This window comes from Camelus ferus, chromosome 13 (genome assembly GCF_009834535.1).
Source record: "Camelus ferus isolate YT-003-E chromosome 13, BCGSAC_Cfer_1.0, whole genome shotgun sequence".
NCBI classification, from domain to species: Eukaryota; Metazoa; Chordata; class Mammalia; order Artiodactyla; family Camelidae; genus Camelus; species Camelus ferus.
Genome location: NC_045708.1, coordinates 20,261,836 through 20,277,480, shown reverse-complemented (window position 1 = coordinate 20,277,480; position 15,645 = coordinate 20,261,836). Strand labels below are relative to the sequence as shown.

The following is a 15,645-nucleotide window of genomic DNA, read 5'->3' as shown; positions in this document are numbered from 1 at the left end:
TTGTCTTCTCTAGGCATTACTTGAAGTCTATTGTTTTAGATGCCCATCTGCCCAGGAGGGGGAAGAGGTTGGGCATGGAGGGGGTCCTTCCTTACTCCCCTGGCCTCCCCCCACGCAGGAACCTGGCGGACCGAGGCTGTGTTCAGCGAGGAAGTGCTCGTCGGGGTTCCGAAGGACATCCCTCTTCCAAGTGCCGCCACCCTGAGCGTCAATCCCTGCACGGCCTACAGGATGCTAGTGGACTTTGAGCAGCTGCAGCCAGGTAGGAACCGCAGTGGGGGAGCAGGCCCGGCTCTCCCAACACCTGAGGCCTGGGCACTTACAGGTGAGGGCCTGCGAGGAAGACGGCCCCAACCTGGGTGAGTGTGTTGTTGTGGCTTCACTTGGAAAGATGGGAGCCTGGGTCGTGGAAAACATGCTGAAACCCCATGAGGAGTACACCCTGGAAAACCGCTGAAGGGTCACATTCCCTCGAGCTTGGGATGGAATCCTGTCGTTCAGCAAAAACGTACGGAGCTGTGCTGAGCTCTGGGGCTACAGAGCCAGACAAGATAGACACAGTCCCTGTGTTTTCGGTAAAATGCTGAACTTAGCGTTGGTAATTCCACTCAGCATTGCCGGAGCACTTTCCAGCCCACATGCATGCCTTTCCGTGCGCTGCCCTAGTGCACCGGGTCGGCAGAATGGAGCAGTGAGGTCAGAGGCACGGGTTAAGAGCTCAAGCCGTGGGCAAACAGCCTGGGTCTGAACCCCAGCTTCGCCTCACTGACTGGGAACTGACCTCTCAAATCATCAGTCTTTTCATCTTTAAATTGGAGAATAAAGTGTTCTAGGGGTAACAGAGACGGGCAGTGTCCCCCGGCGTGGGCCTGGGGTCCACTGCAGTAGATGTGCACTGCTGTGACTCTTTCTCTTGTAAATGAGGACACTGAGGTCCAGAGCAGTGGATTATTCATGTGAGGTCACTCAGCAAGGAAATGGCAGAGCCAGGTGTTTTATTTGGAGTTCTCCTGAAAGCGGAACCTAATTCAAGGACTAGGGGCAGCCAGTTCACTGGGGAGGTAACCCCAGGAAGCAGGAGTCAGGGGACAGGGATGGGGAAGGAGAAAAAGCCAGTGAAGGCTGGTTCCTGCCGTTGGCGACCAGGGCCCAGTCTTGCTGGGGATGCTCCACAGACCCTCCCAGAACCCTCCTCAGAATTAACCTCCAGCTGGCAGGAGTTTGGGCCAGTCACCCACCAGCTCCCATCCCCCGAGGCGGAGGGTTACCCAGCACACCATGCACATCCGTGAGCTGGCATGGGCCGCAGAGATCACCCAGGCCCAGAGACTTTGGCATGTGATCAGCTTAGGGGAGCGGCTCCGCTCAAGGCTGGCGAGAAACCAGCCCCAGCTCCCCGCACAGAGTGATGCGTGTTCTCACAGCTGTGGCAGGGCGGTCCCAGGGGTCTTTGGTGGAGAAAGCCAGCAGCTGGGCTCAGGGACCTTTGCCCGAGTCCTAGTGCAGCAAATGCTTTGGTCGCCTGTGTCCCATGCCCTCATGCCCCCTCTGGTTTGGGCTGCAGCTGTGGCCGTCACATCAGGCCATTCTGACACCACCCACCTTAAGTACCCACAGCACATCTCTCCACTTTCCTGCTCCAGAGCTGGTGTGACACGTGTGATTTTCACATGTGATCTTGAAAGAATTACACTTTACATTGTAACCCTGTACACAGACGTATATGAATATATATGCAATGGAAGCCAAAATTTCATGGAACAGTGTTTACCCTCACCATGTGTAATGCACTCCACTTTTTTTTAATTCTATTTTCCTTAATTTTAATTTAAAAAAAAAAAAAGCTTGCAGCCCACTAGGTTGGTTTCATAACCCACTGATGAGTGACAATCTGTAGGTTGACCCCAGCTAAGGAGAATGGTCGTCTTCTTCCAGAAAGTCCTCTGTTTCTAGCACAAGATCCCTGCTGCCTCTCAAAACTCAGGTAGCATTTCAGGAGAAAAGAGCGCCTTCCTGGACACGAGGGTCCTTGACTCTAATCAGGAGCATCTCGATTGGTGCTCCTAGGACCCCTGTTTTATGTGGGACAAACTGAGGTTCAAAGAAGTCATGACTTGCCCCACCTTATTCAGTTTCAGTGGTGACCTGGGACTCACACTCGGGTACATCTCATCCCAGAGCCCATGCTCCTCCCCGCATGCCCTGCTGCCTCCCCAGCTGGCTAATTCCAAAGTTGAGCCTCAGCTTTGACCACTGTCTGCAGGACCCTGTTTCAGTGCCTGCCAGTTTCTCCAGCGCAGCTCTAATCCCATGTGGAGGCAGCACACCTTCCTCTCAAGAAGCTGCAAGCTGTTGATAGAAACAGACTTAAGACACAACCAAGTGTAAGTTGAGGCTGACCTTGAGCACGAATGGAGAAGGCCTCAGAGTGCTGTGGGAGTGCATGGGGGAGGATCTGGGAAGGCTTCATGAAGGAAGCTGCACTTGGGCTATGCTTCAGAGGATATATAGGACTTCAAAAGGAAGGGAGAGAGAAAGGAAAACATTACAAACCAAAGAAACAACCTAAGCAGAGACTTGAGGACATGAAAATTAGGAGGATGAGGAAGGATACAAAAATCAAACAGCAGGGCCTAAGTTGCGTCCAGTGAACTCTGAGTTGCCGAATCCTGGCACATTGTGGGTGTTGTAGAGGTTCGGGGGGCACTGGGAGGAAAGCGAGCAACACTCCAAGGACTGAGAAGGCTCAGCAGCCAGGTCTTGGACCCCTTTAGAGCCCTAGGACTCCACCTCTTGCTCTATAATAGGATCCCAGGCTGGAAGCCCTTGACCAATCCCAGGCTCTCGACCTGAGTCTCTTTCTGGCTCCACAGGGGACTGTGTCATCCAGAATGCGTCCAACAGTGGAGTGGGGCAAGCAGTCATCCAGATCGCCGCAGCCCTGGGTCTGAGGACTATCAACGTGGTCCGAGACAGGTGCGTGGAAGGCCTAATCTCAAACCGCCACTTGGGCCTTTCCGCCTCACACCCTGCGGGTGTCCGCGTGTCCACCAGGTGGCGCCCTCGCATAAGCAGTCCTCCTCGGCAGGCCACCCGCTAACTGCTGCTGACAGCCGCCAGCGCTGAAGTCCAGGCGGCTTTTGGATATAGGATGAAACTGAAATGTAAAGGGAGGGCAGGAGCGAAGCGGAGAAGGCCCTTAAGAATTTAAGAGTTTTTGAGAATCCTGACCTGTGATAACCCCATGTTTTCAAAAGCCACAGTTCACATTTGGGAAGGTTTTAAGCTGTGTTATTCTTTCTGTGAACTAACTCAGGGCCTTATTCTCCCTTGCATTTGTGTGATCCTTTGAAGTGCACTAAATACAGATGTAAAGGAGATGGGGCAGGTTTGTCATTTCTATTTTACAGAAGAGGAAACTGAAGTTTCAGGGGGAGGAAGCCACTTGCTCAGGAAGACACAGCAAATCAGTGACAGACTTAGTTTCCTGACTTGTATGAGAATCCAGTTTCCTCAAGCCTCACTGTCCACAAATGTGTCTGTGTCTCTCAGGGAAGTCCAGGCCTAATAGGAGAACTGATACCCGCTGCAGTCCCCCATCCCCTCAGTTGTGCTAACAAAAAATATTCTGTTTGCCTCAGTAAAGAGGCCCAGAGCCACTCCTGGGCTGGAGTGTGTTTGCACAACTCTGAAGAGCCCCTTGAAAAGAGCAGGGGGAAAGGAAGCAGAGTTTGTCATTTCAGCAGAAGAAATCAGGGAGTGAAATGACTTCTCGCTGGGCACAGATGGTTTCTAGCATCCTTGAGCTGGCCGGAGAGTAGAACCCACCCAGCCTTGCTCTCTCACTCAGTGAGAACACTGAGGCCACAGGATGGAGGGGGATAGCGTGATGACATTGGGTGGCCAGCCCTAGCTTCCCGCAAAGAGAAACTCGGGTTCTCATAGCTGTGGTGGAGGGGGTCCTAGGAGCCTTCGGTGGAGAAAGAGAACAGATATGACCAAGGACCTTGGATTGTGTTTGGTTTCCAGACCTGACATCCAGAAGCTGACTGAGAGGCTGAAGAACCTGGGGGCTGATCATGTTATCACAGAAGAGGAAATAAGAAAACATGAGATGAAAAATTTCCTTAAGGTACCAGAGATGAGGAACACTGAACCTCCATTCCAGGCCCATCTCCCTGAGGAAAGAAATGTGCTTGAATTAGAAAAGCTGGGCACTGGCCCCGTTGCTCTTCTCCAGAATCCTTCCTTCGCCTCTTTGTAGAAGGACAAAGCCCACTCTCTCAGCCAGGGGACAGCATGCATTAAGTTCCCAGGCGCTGTGTCTGTCTCTCCTAGACAAAATTTAGGAAGCCCTGAATGATTTGTAGTTTTGAATGTTTGTGCTGGCCTATATCAGCCCACACAGCTGATGTGAGTCTGAGAGCTGGGAGAGGAGCCGAGGAAACTGAGGCATAGGAAGGACGAGAAACAAAAGAATTCACATTTCTGAAGCACCTGCCGTATATTTTATCCAGTAATCCCCACAAAAGCTCTACAGAGTAGGTGCTCTCCGTCTCAGAGGTGAGAAAACGAAGACTCGGGGGAAAACAAGGACTTCACCAGACCACATAGTCATAAGTGGTGGAGTCAGGACTGACCCCAGGGCTCCTTGAACTCAAAACCCCTTAACCTTCCCAGCACACCTAGTAAGCGACCAAACCGCATCTCAGCCTCTTGTCACTGAACCCTGGAGGGACCAGACACACACCCATTGGAGAACACACACTTCTGGAGAACATTTCTGAAGCAGTAGGTATAATATAATATAATAAATATAATATAATATAATATAATATAATATAATATATAATATAATATAATATAATATAATCTGAGTTATCAGTACTGAGAAGAGCGGGAAATGAAGTTCATCAAATCAGAATGTAGAGGGGAGGGCAGAGCTCAGTGGTAGACCGCGTGCTTAGCATGCACGAGGTCCTGTATTCGATCCCCAGCACCTCCACTAAAAAAAAAAAATTTTAAATAAATAAACCTAATTACCTCCCTCTGCAATCTAAAAACAAAACAAAACAAAAAACAGGATGTAGATGCCCTTTGTCTGTTCTTTCCCAAAGGAGGTGAGCTTTGAACAAAATCCTAAAATGAGTAACAGGATTAAGCTGGTAAAGAAGAGGCCCTACCATGGGCAGAGTTCAAAGGCATAAACGTCCCCTTTTTATCGCTCCCTCCTCTGACACAGCGCCTGGGCCATGGAAGTGCTGTTTGTAGCAGGCTTCAGACCCCGGGCTCAGAGGGGTTGCTCGCTCACTACAGGTCCCTTGTTTTCCAGGACGTGCCCCAGCCACGGCTTGCTCTCAACTGCGTCGGCGGGAAAAGCTCCACAGAGCTGCTGCGACACTTGGCGTAAGTCCCTTGGCCTCGCGGGCACAGTGCGCTGGTGCTCTCCTGGCCTTTATCGGGGAGGACCACCATGTGACTAAGTCCCGGTGGCCAATGTGAGCCAAGGGCAGTCAGCACAACCCCTAGTAGAAAGATGGGACCCCAGTCATGTCCTAGATATCCGGGACACATCTTTTCTCAGCCTCCTCCTTACTGATGCCTGAGAGACCCATCCGGCTTTGTTTTTCCAGGTTCCCGCCCCTGGCTAGATATCCAGGAGACTGCTGGACTGTCTGTGAAAGGGAACGATTATGGATTCATAACCTAGGGGCATCTGAAAAAGCCACTTAATCCTAGTTTATTAGCTTAAAATTTTTATTAGCTTTTACAAAGAGATTCTGATTTTAGGGGTAACATCATGCTATTACAAAGTATCTTGGAAACATGTAAAAGGACAATTAAGCACAAAACTTACCTATAATCCCACCACGGAGGGGGATAAGCCCTGGTGACACTGTTGACAGTGCATGTCCCTCCATTGCTCAGTTCCTTTAAGATAAACTTCTCGAACTGAAGGGTGCCTGAAGGGACACTTCCCAACTAAAGCAGCAACATTCATTGACTCATATTTGCCAACACTCACTAGCCACGGGGTGCAGAGGTGGCTGAGACACTGAGAGAACCCTCTCGAACTCATGGGCTGGATGGGAAGATGGTCATGTGATCAAAGAGCTTTGGTAACAATCATGGAGCATTTACTGTGCACCAGACTGCAGGGTGCTTGACATCCCCCTCCCCCTGCCCACAACCTCCTGGACGAGGAGTGCTCCTCCCACCCCCACGCATACAAAGCCCAGAGCGGGCAGTTAGCCTGCCCCAGTTACTGTGACTCCCGCGCACAGCTCTGCACCCTACTCTGGGCGGCCTCCAAGGCCAGCTGCAGTCCCCACACTGCTCGCTGTAGGAGGAAGCCTTGCTCAGTAGTTACAGCGTAGGCCTTGGAGTCAGAAAGGCTGGGTTTGAGTCCCAGCTCTGCTGCTTACCAGCTGTGGACCTGTGAAAAGTTAGATGAAAGTTACATAAAAAACAACCCAAGCCTCAGTCTCTTTGTCAGTAAAATGGGGGGATAAGAAGGAGGCCACCTTTCTGCCTCAGAAGGTGAGTCTCAGCAGCACTGAGGTCTGCACTAATCACTGTACAAATGAGAGGTGGGCCTCAGCTTTCTCATCTGCAAAATAGGAGTCATAAAAGTCCTCCATTGGAGTCTCTGTGAGCATTCGCTGGCCAGTATATGTAGAATGCCCAGACCTGTGCCTGGCATGCAGTAAACACCTAGTAAACAGTAGCTGTTCTGGTTAGACCGAGTGCAGTGGGGGTCCAGACAGGGAGGGTTGATCCCTCCAGGAGCTGCCTTCCAGAGCAGGTGGTAGCTGAAGGGAGCTTAAGACCAGACTGCCCGCCAGCCTCAGGGACAAAGAGTTACCAGCCTCTCATGACAGCTTCTTCCATTTTGTAGTTTAGAGTCTTTCATGTGTTGTCCCAAAATGTACCTCAGGTCATCCTTGATCAACAGACTCTTAAAAGAGCCAGGGCAGCAGGGACAGAAACACAGGTTAAGTCAGGCATGTGAAGTCCTAGCTTACTCATTTTAGAAATTATGTGAGCCTCTCCTGTCCGACCGCTGGGCCTGGTGTGGGTGTCAGATGGCAGGTCCCAACAGTCACCATCGCCCTCCGCACCATCCACACCATTCCATAGCTGCATAGCTACTTCATCTCACTGGGCCTTTGAATGAGCATGTGCAGAAGAGAGGCAGTGTGGCCGCTGTGGACGCGTTGCCAAGGTCACACACTTACAGTGGAGTAGAGCCCAACTGAACTTGGGTTGTGAGCTTTGCTCAGTGGAGCACATGTCCCTACAACTCTTCATCAGAGCCTGGTGGGTGCTTAGATCAGTGGGTTCCTGCCCCTGGCTAGATATCCAGGTCACCAGAAGGGATGTCTGTTTGTTTCCTGTTGTTTTTAATATAGATCCTTGCCTCCTGATTCGTTAGGTCTGGGTCGGGCTTAGAAATCTGTATTCTTGAACCCTTCCTGGGAATTCTGAGAACAAGGTTTAGGAGCCAGAGTTGGAATAGAAGTGTTGTAACCCCAAGAAGGGCTCTGTCTTCTCCACCTGTGACCACCCTGTTCTCTCTGGACTCTCCAGGCCTGGAGGAACCATGGTGACCTACGGGGGCATGGCCAAGCAGCCCGTCATCGCCTCTGTGGTAAGCTGGCGGGGGAGGCAGGCCTCGAGACAGGCCTGGACACCACAGCCGTCTAAGCTCAGGCAGAGCCCCGGCCCCGGGCAGTGGGGGGAGCCTGTACCTTCAGCAGTGCCTGAAGCTCTTGCCCTCCGAGCCCCGGTATGTCCTTCCTGTGTCCACAGGGCCTGCTCATTTTTAAGGACCTCAAACTCCGGGGCTTTTGGTTATCCCAGTGGAAGAAGGACCACAGTCCAGGTAAGTGGATGATGGCCCCATTGCCAACAGTCACACGAGAGGGCAGTGCCTACTGCAGAAGTGATCAGTCACTTTGAGCCCTGGAGAGGTGATCAGGTCCCCAACCCCATGACAGGATAAAGGAGAACAGTCTCTAACTATGGCTACAGTCAGTGGATAGTTACTGGACTAAAGTCGGCTAGTCCTTGAGGGTATAGCATGGAACAAGGTGGTCCCTGCCACCATCCTGAGGAGTGGACAGTGGGAAACGCTGCGTGGAAGACAGCCAGGTGAAGACAGCAAACTCGAACTAGCCTACCTGGGCTCAAATCCTGCTTCTCCCATTTACTGTTGATGGGTTCTGCCAGCTGAGCTGTGGGACCCTGAGCAAGTGAGTTAACTTCTGTCATGACTGTTTGAACTATTGTGAGTCCTGTTTGACAGAAGAGGAAACTGAGGTTCAAAGTGGTTAAGTAGCTTCTCCCACATCACCCCCATCTAAAGAGTGTGCAGCCAGAATGTAAACAGCCAGTCTCTCTGACTCTAGAACCCAAGCCAGGACACTTCTCCCCTGGAGGACTGGCTCCCAAGTATGATACCCCCCTAGGCTGCAACTGAAGAATGACATGGAGTCATCCCAGTGAGGGGAGGAAACCGGTGGTGTGAACGAGCGTTTCAGGCAGAAAAAATAGTACATACAAAGGCCTGTCACAGAGAGTGGGGTGCTGGACAGATAGGCTGTGATCAGATTATGGAAGGCCTTAATAATTCTTTTTAAGGAGCTCAGACTCTATCTTAAAGGGAAATGGGAAGCCCCTGAAGCGTTTTTAGCAGGGGATATGATTTGATTTGAATGTTGAACGAATTCATGTCTATGACAAAGCACTTCTCAGCCAAGGCCTTCCCTTCTCATCTTCCTCTACCACAGAGGGTCCTTAGTGGGAGGCAGGCAGGCCCTAGGAGGGGATGTTGGAGGCCTCAGTGTGTAGGGTTCCGATGGAGTCCTGGGCTGTCAGGGAAAGCACCTTTCCCTGAGCAAAGCTCATCTGTTCTACATCAGCTGGTGTGCCAGGCACCACCCACCAGCTTCCCTGCCTCAAAGGGACCCTGCCCTCCCACCATTCAGGACTCATGGTTCCACCCAGTCAGGTTCTGTGGGTCTGAGCCATCCAGCCACGACTCTGCCTGCCCGCCAGCTTCTGGGGCTGCTCCCATGCTTCTGTCCCCACCCCAGCCCTCACTGTCCTGAACACAGGCGGGGACCAGCCTGCCTCGACAGCCACCCTGTCCATGGCCAAGCGCTCCTCAGGGCTCAGTGCCAGCTCCTGCCGGCAGGAGAGGCCCAGGTGTCATCACCCCCGAGCCCTGCGGCTGCTCCCCGGGCTGACTTCCTCCACCCTCCCACAGACCAGTTCAAGGAGCTGATCCTCACGCTGTGCAACCTCATCCGCCGAGGCCAGCTCACGGCCCCCGCCTGCTCCCAGGTCCCACTGCAGGACTACCAGCGTGCCTTGGAGGCCTCCACGCAGCCCTTCGTGTCCTCAAAGCAGATTCTCACCATGTGATAAGCCCAGAGGAGCCGAAGCGAAGTGGGAGGGGAGATGGATCAGCAGGACTGATTCTGGGCCTCCCAGATGGGGCCCTCAGTCTTCCTAGGCGGCCTCTCTCCTCACTGTCACTTCTGAGAACTGGGAGAACTCTCCCCACTCCAGCCTCTGGGCACCTAATAAAGTCTGAACTTCCTAAGAACAAACAAACAAACAAACCCCAATAGAAGTCATCCCTGTCAAGAAGGACCCTCACACTGCACCTGCACCTGCCACCCCCAGCACTAGGGAGCCCCCGTGCCCGCCCTCTGCCTAGCCTGAAAGCAAAGCCTGGCTGGGGCTGGCAGGTACAGAGGGCGGTAAGACACAATCTCTGCCTTCCAGCCCTCCAAGCCCACCTCGGAGACTCTTCTAAAAAGGAAGGTTGGACTCATTCTCAGGTGGTCTGCAGCTCAGTCTGGGGCAGTGGGAGGATCAGCTCCACAGAGGAGTGAGTGTCAGGCTGAGAAACCAACGAAATGGGGTCTCAGGTGGCTGGACCGTCCTCACGGAACGTCCGTTCTAACGGGGGAGCTGGACGTTCACCAGTGGTTCTCAGCCTGAGGCCACTTCACCCCCAGGGGACATCGTGGCTGCCGCGACGGAGGGCGCGCTGCTCGTGTCAGGTGAGCAGAGGTCAGCGATGTTGCCGTGGTGTCCCGCAGCGCACAGGACAGCCTCCCTCCACAGAGAATTATCCACCCAGTGTCCGCGGTGCCGCTGTCCAGAAGCCCCGCCTTAAACCACTGGCCCCACGATACTTATCACAGTGACTAGTGCGCTAAAGAAGATATGTGTGAGGCCCTGTCCTAGGCCTGGGCTCAGTGGGCTGTTTCTGAGGTCAAGCTTGAAAAATGAGTAGCTTTATTCACACAAAGAGAAGAGCTTGCACCATGTGGCTTTTTGGTGTTTGCTTCATGATTCACTCACCCAAAGCAAAGAACTAGAGCCTTTGGGATGTCTCCATCACCTGGCCCTCTGTCCCTGACCTCAAGATCCTCTCTTGGGGGGACATCCTGAGGGCCCAGTGTGTGCCTGGGGCTAGGGCTGCCCATGAGCAGCGAACCAAGGAGCTTGGCCTGGTGCAGTTTACTAATGAGGCCCTGATGCAGGGGTGTTTGGTGTTTAGAGGGCAGTGGGGACACAGCAGCTCTGCCTGAGGGTTTAAGGAAGGCTTCCCAGAGGAAGTACGGTCACAGCCAACTTTTTTTTTTAAGTTTTAAGCCATGATTATTGATGTAGAATTTACATTCAATACAACTCACCCCAACATTTGACAAATGCAATCACCACCATAATCAAAGTGTAGAACAGCTCTTCAAAATTCCCCCAAGCCCTTTGCAACAAACTCTTCCCTGATCCTTGGGAATCCATTGATCTGTTTTCTGTCAAAGGGGTCAAATTTAATCATTAGAATGATTATAGAAAAAATGGTCACAGCTAGTCTTGAAGACCCAACGGGAGAAGGTGTACCAAGCAAAGCCAGCAGCACCTGTGAGAGTTTGGGGGCCCAAGAGATCCTGGCAGTCGGGGAACGCCAACAGGCCAGTATAGCTGCTGCTCAGGACGTGGGGGGAGTATGAAGACTGAGACGCAGGCAGAACAACAGGGTCAGGACTTACCCTCAAGGCGTGGGGAGGCACTGAGGGATTTTCAGCAGTGGAGTGATGTAGAAAACTGGCTCTGAAGGCCAGGGGATGCCCAGGTGGAGCTGCACACTAGCAGGCCTACTGGCCCGGCATAATCCTTTTGCTTTCTGGAGCAGCTTGTGTGTCCCCAGGAGAGAAGCACTTGGTTTCAGCCTGGGGCCCGGAAAGGTCTGTAGGTGCCCTCTGGGTAAGATTTGCCACCTTGTACACCTGGGCTCAGAATCAGCCCCAGCTCACCCAAGTCCCTCCCATTCTCAATCCTCGAGGTTAGCGGCATGGAAGATTTGGGCAGGTGGTCAATGTGGGCAAGTGCAAAAGTTCTGAGAGGGAGGGGAGGCTACCCAGAGGCTACAGGAGGGACAGTTAAGATGAGGTTCTTCACAGGGGCTCCGCAAGGTTGGGCTCAGGGGCTGTGCTGAACCTGCGGCCACGGAGAAGGAACAGGCCCCTTGTATAGACTCAGAGGAGGCAGGGAGGCTCGTCACACCACATCGCAGTTAGAGACCTCAGGGAGGGGTGTCCAGAGTGTCCTGAGAACAGTGCCTCTGGGGGTCTGGAGGAGACATCTGGGCTGGGCTTTGAAGGAGGATATTTTCTCAGGCAGGGGAGGGAGACAAGCATTACAGATCAAGGGACCAGATTAAGTAAAGTTATAAAGAGGACATTTATGTCAATCTTTTCCTTTTCCCCAAATACCATTCTCTTCCTGAGAATTAAAATTGACAACTTGTGGGTGGGCTCATGGTAGGTAGGAATAAACAGTTTCCCTGTCTCCCTTGCAGCAGACAAGGTGTGTCCCATGTGATGTAAGCAGAGGTGGTAGGTGTCAGTTTCTTAGGAACCTATTTAATATGTAGCTGGCATCCATCCTGTACCTTTTTCTTCCCCTTCCACCTTCCTCCTGGCTGGGACACAGGATGATTCCTGGACTTTGCACAGCCATCTCTGACCATGTTGAGAACAGGACAGCAACAAGATCAAAGGAGCCCAGGTCCCTGACACTCAGACACCCTGTCTGCCCACCTCAGGACTTGACAAATAAGTTTTACATGAGTAATACGCTTCCATGTTATTTAAACTCCTCGTATTTGGGCTTTCTCTGAGCCTAATCATAACTGATATATATGCTATGATATAATTTTTATTGAAATCATGTCAATCAATCTGAAGCTGAAAAAGTGAATTGTGGCAGTTTGTTATTCCCAGCTAACTGTTGGCAGTTGGGAAAAAAGATTTCTGAGTCAGAAGATCAGAACTGTGCTTTAGAAAAATCCCTCTGGCAGCAGGTTGGAGGACAGTTTGGAGAAGGGTGGCCCTAAAGAAAGAGAGAAAATCAGAAATTCCCAGATAAGTAAATTCTCCCTGAAGTTTGAAGACTAACATTTAATGAGGCCAGCAGAGGAAGGGAGACTGAGACAAAATGTCAGAAGAGAATCTGACTTAAAATGGATCATCTCTTCCCTACAAGTACAGGAGATTGTTTTTAATTTTCAGGCTGAATGATCTCTCTGTGGAGTTGGAACAGCTCTTCCACCCCACTAAGTAAACAATGTCCTTTTAAAATAGCTGAAGGAGGAACCTTTGGCTCCAGGAGACTAAAAGGAGGCAAATGGGCATTACCTCCTGAACCAAAGCTTGGGCACATCTGAAGCCCCGAGGCTTCATGACTAGCTCTCCCTGTCGTCTTCTGGGAGCATCCACCCTTCAACTGCCTACAGCCACTGCCATAATATTGATGGCTGTCTGATGTCTTGGGAGATGAGATAATTCAGCCTGTTTTCCCCAGGGAAAGACTGAGGCCCAGAAGAACAAGGTTCTTGCATTAACCTGTGTGTGCCAGGCATCTCTGTCCTGGTACCCAGAAGCTCTCAGCAGCTCCCACCCACCCCATGCTTATTGGCAGGTGCCATGCCCTGAGTAGGATATGGGGCCCTGCCAGGGCAGCTGGAGGAAACAACGGAAGAAGAGAGACTCATTCCTGGCATGGCATCTGCCTGCATCTGAAGGCAGTAAAATCCTGGGAAGACAGCAGGACTGACTTGAAGGTAAGCTGGCACCCTCTAAGAGGGAAGAAAGCTTTCCCCATGTCCCTGCCCCTTTGCAGTGTACAGGTACTTTCACATGCATCTTCATTTGATTTTTACAACTTCCCTCTGTCATTGAGACTGTAATATCACTATTCAGAAGAGAAAGATGCTGAGAGAGGAAGCAAGCTGGCACCAGAAGCCAGGTCACCATGCCAGTCAATCCCAGTTCCTTTGGCCCCACAGTTGGCCTTGCGCTCCCTCTTTTCTCAGGACTCCTTGATTTTGTTCAGTGATAACTGACATGTCAATCAGAAGAGAGTTTAGATTTCCCTGAGTCCATGTCTCAAGGGGAGGCGTGAAAAAAAGGAGAAATGAGGAGGTCACTGAAGTAGTCCAGGTGAGAACTCATTCATTTATTCATTCAGTAAACAGTCTGAATTCCTGTTATGTGAAAAGCACCATTGTGGTGCTAGGGATACATCAGGAGACAAAAAAATGGCCCCTGATATCAGAGAGCTTATATTCTAGTGGAGGAGAAAGACAGTGAACAAGTAAATAAACAAGGTGATTACAGAGTATGGCAAGTGCTTTGAAAGAAAAGTACAGTGATATAGTGATGGGGGTACTTGAGAGAAGATGTGCAAGGAAGGTCTGAGTCCTGAATAAGAAATCAGCCATGGTCCAGGAAGAGGGAGCAGCGTGTTTAAAGCCCTGATGTGTGAACAATACAACGAGGCCTGAACTAGCTTAGTGAGTGGGAGTGGAGAGAAGTGAATGGATTCATGACTATTTAGAAGGAAGTATCAACAGGACAGACTGAATGTGGTGCTTGAAGGCTGAACTTTGGCGCCCTGCTGGAAGGAGGTGCCACTCCCTGAGTTAGGGAGCTCCAGGGGAGGAGCTGGTTTTGGAGACAGGGGCTCTCTTTCCCATTAGTACAACTGGTTGAGCAGTGTATGTAACAACCAAGGTTAGCCCTAGTTCTTAAGACTGATAGGATTCTCATGTTTTACTAAATACCAGAGTGATCAAAGATTACAACATAAAAATAAGTCCTAAAAGTAACAGAATAAACCATGGGAGGTTTGTTGTTTTTGTTTTAAGTTTTTTAAACCTCAGACTGTGGAAAGCCTTTCCAACTACAACACAGAATCCAGAATCAAAGAAAAATAAAGGATGGATAGACTTAATTCCATAAACATCTAATGTTTTTGCCCGGCAAAAAAAAACACTCTAGGCAAAGTCAATAAACTGGGAAAAAATATTTGCAACTCATTTGACAAAGAGCTAATTTCCCTTACAGTGAGCTCCCGTGAATCAGTAAGAAAAATGGACAAAAAGAAAAACAGACCAGAAAGGAAAATATATGTCTCTTAAATATATGAAATGGGGCTCACTCCACTCAAGATAATTGCAAATTAAATTATCTCGACATACCATTTTTCAGCTATCAGATTGACAAAGATCATAAAGCTTGATAACGTGTTGATGAGGAGATGAAGAAACAGGTGCTTACGGAAATTTGAGCAATATCAAAACTGCTTGCCCACATCTTTTGACCCAACTATCCTACTTCTAGGAATAGATTCTACATAAATGTGTATGCAGATTTACTCATTGAAGCAGTTATAACAAAAGGTTTGAACCTGTCTCAATGTCCTTTCCTAGGTCACTGACTGAACAAATAACTGTGTAAAATGGCATATTATGAGCTATAAAAATCGTCCTGAAGAAAACTCCTTTTGTAGTCTTTTCGAAAGATTTTCAAAATATTAAGTCCAGACCCTTATGTACAGTACATCCCTATTTGCTTTATGTGTGTAAAATACCTCGAAAAGACATTTAAGAAACTGATTATATCATTTGCCTCTGGGCAGGGAAACTAGGCCGCCAAAGGAGAGATGGGAAGACTTCACTGTACGTCATTTGAACCAGTTAATTATCATTTAAAAATACAATTTTTAAAATAAATTAAAAAATGGCAAAAAAAAATCCTTTGTGGTTCTAGGTAAACCGCGTTAGTGAGAAGGGAACTAATATTTATTGAGCTCCTACCACGTTCTAGATACTGTTCCAAGCCCTTCCACGTACACTTTTAGTTATCCTGGTAGTCCTTTACGATGGGATAAATTATTCTAATTTTACAAGTTGGAAAATAGGTTTAATTGGTCAAGTAATTTAGCCAGCGTCAAGCCTAATCAAGCTCCAAAGTTCCAGCCTTCTCCACTTTTTACACTGCTTCCACTGAAGCACACTGTCCTATTTTTAAAATAATATTAGCAGTATTTGTTGGGCACTTACGACGTGCTGGGAACAGTACCAAGTGCTTTACGTACCTATTCCGCTGTAATTCTCAAAACCACTCTGGAAGGTTACTCTCTCCCTTTTACAGTGAAGACAAACGAGGTTCAAAGAGGTGGCGTGAAAAGAGCCCAAGTACACGGATAGTTAGGCGGTTAGAAACCAGGTTTAATTCCAAATCTCCTGTTCTAAAGTCGAAACCACTCCCGGTTCAAAGG

General features: G+C 50.0%; 1 protein-coding gene across 4 annotated transcripts in view; it reads left to right on the top strand.

Moving 5' to 3' along the window:
* MECR (mitochondrial trans-2-enoyl-CoA reductase) overlaps positions 1-14,446 on the top strand; it is a 32,709-nt gene extending 18,263 nt beyond the window's left edge. For 3 of the 4 annotated variants that reach the window (XM_006175465.3, XM_032495700.1, XM_032495701.1), the window contains 7 exons: positions 119-262; positions 2,874-2,976; positions 4,030-4,132; positions 5,333-5,406; positions 7,591-7,651; positions 7,813-7,885; positions 9,272-10,346. In XM_006175465.3, coding sequence (XP_006175527.1) covers positions 119-262; positions 2,874-2,976; positions 4,030-4,132; positions 5,333-5,406; positions 7,591-7,651; positions 7,813-7,885; positions 9,272-9,429 — 716 coding nt within the window. In that variant the 3' untranslated portion in view covers positions 9,430-10,346. Of the gene's footprint in view, positions 1-118; positions 263-2,873; positions 2,977-4,029; positions 4,133-5,332; positions 5,407-7,590; positions 7,652-7,812; positions 7,886-9,271; positions 10,347-13,002 lie in introns of those variants that run through there. The other variant, XM_032495699.1, reaches the window with a different exon arrangement.
* Positions 14,447-15,645: the final 1,199 nt, after the last annotated feature.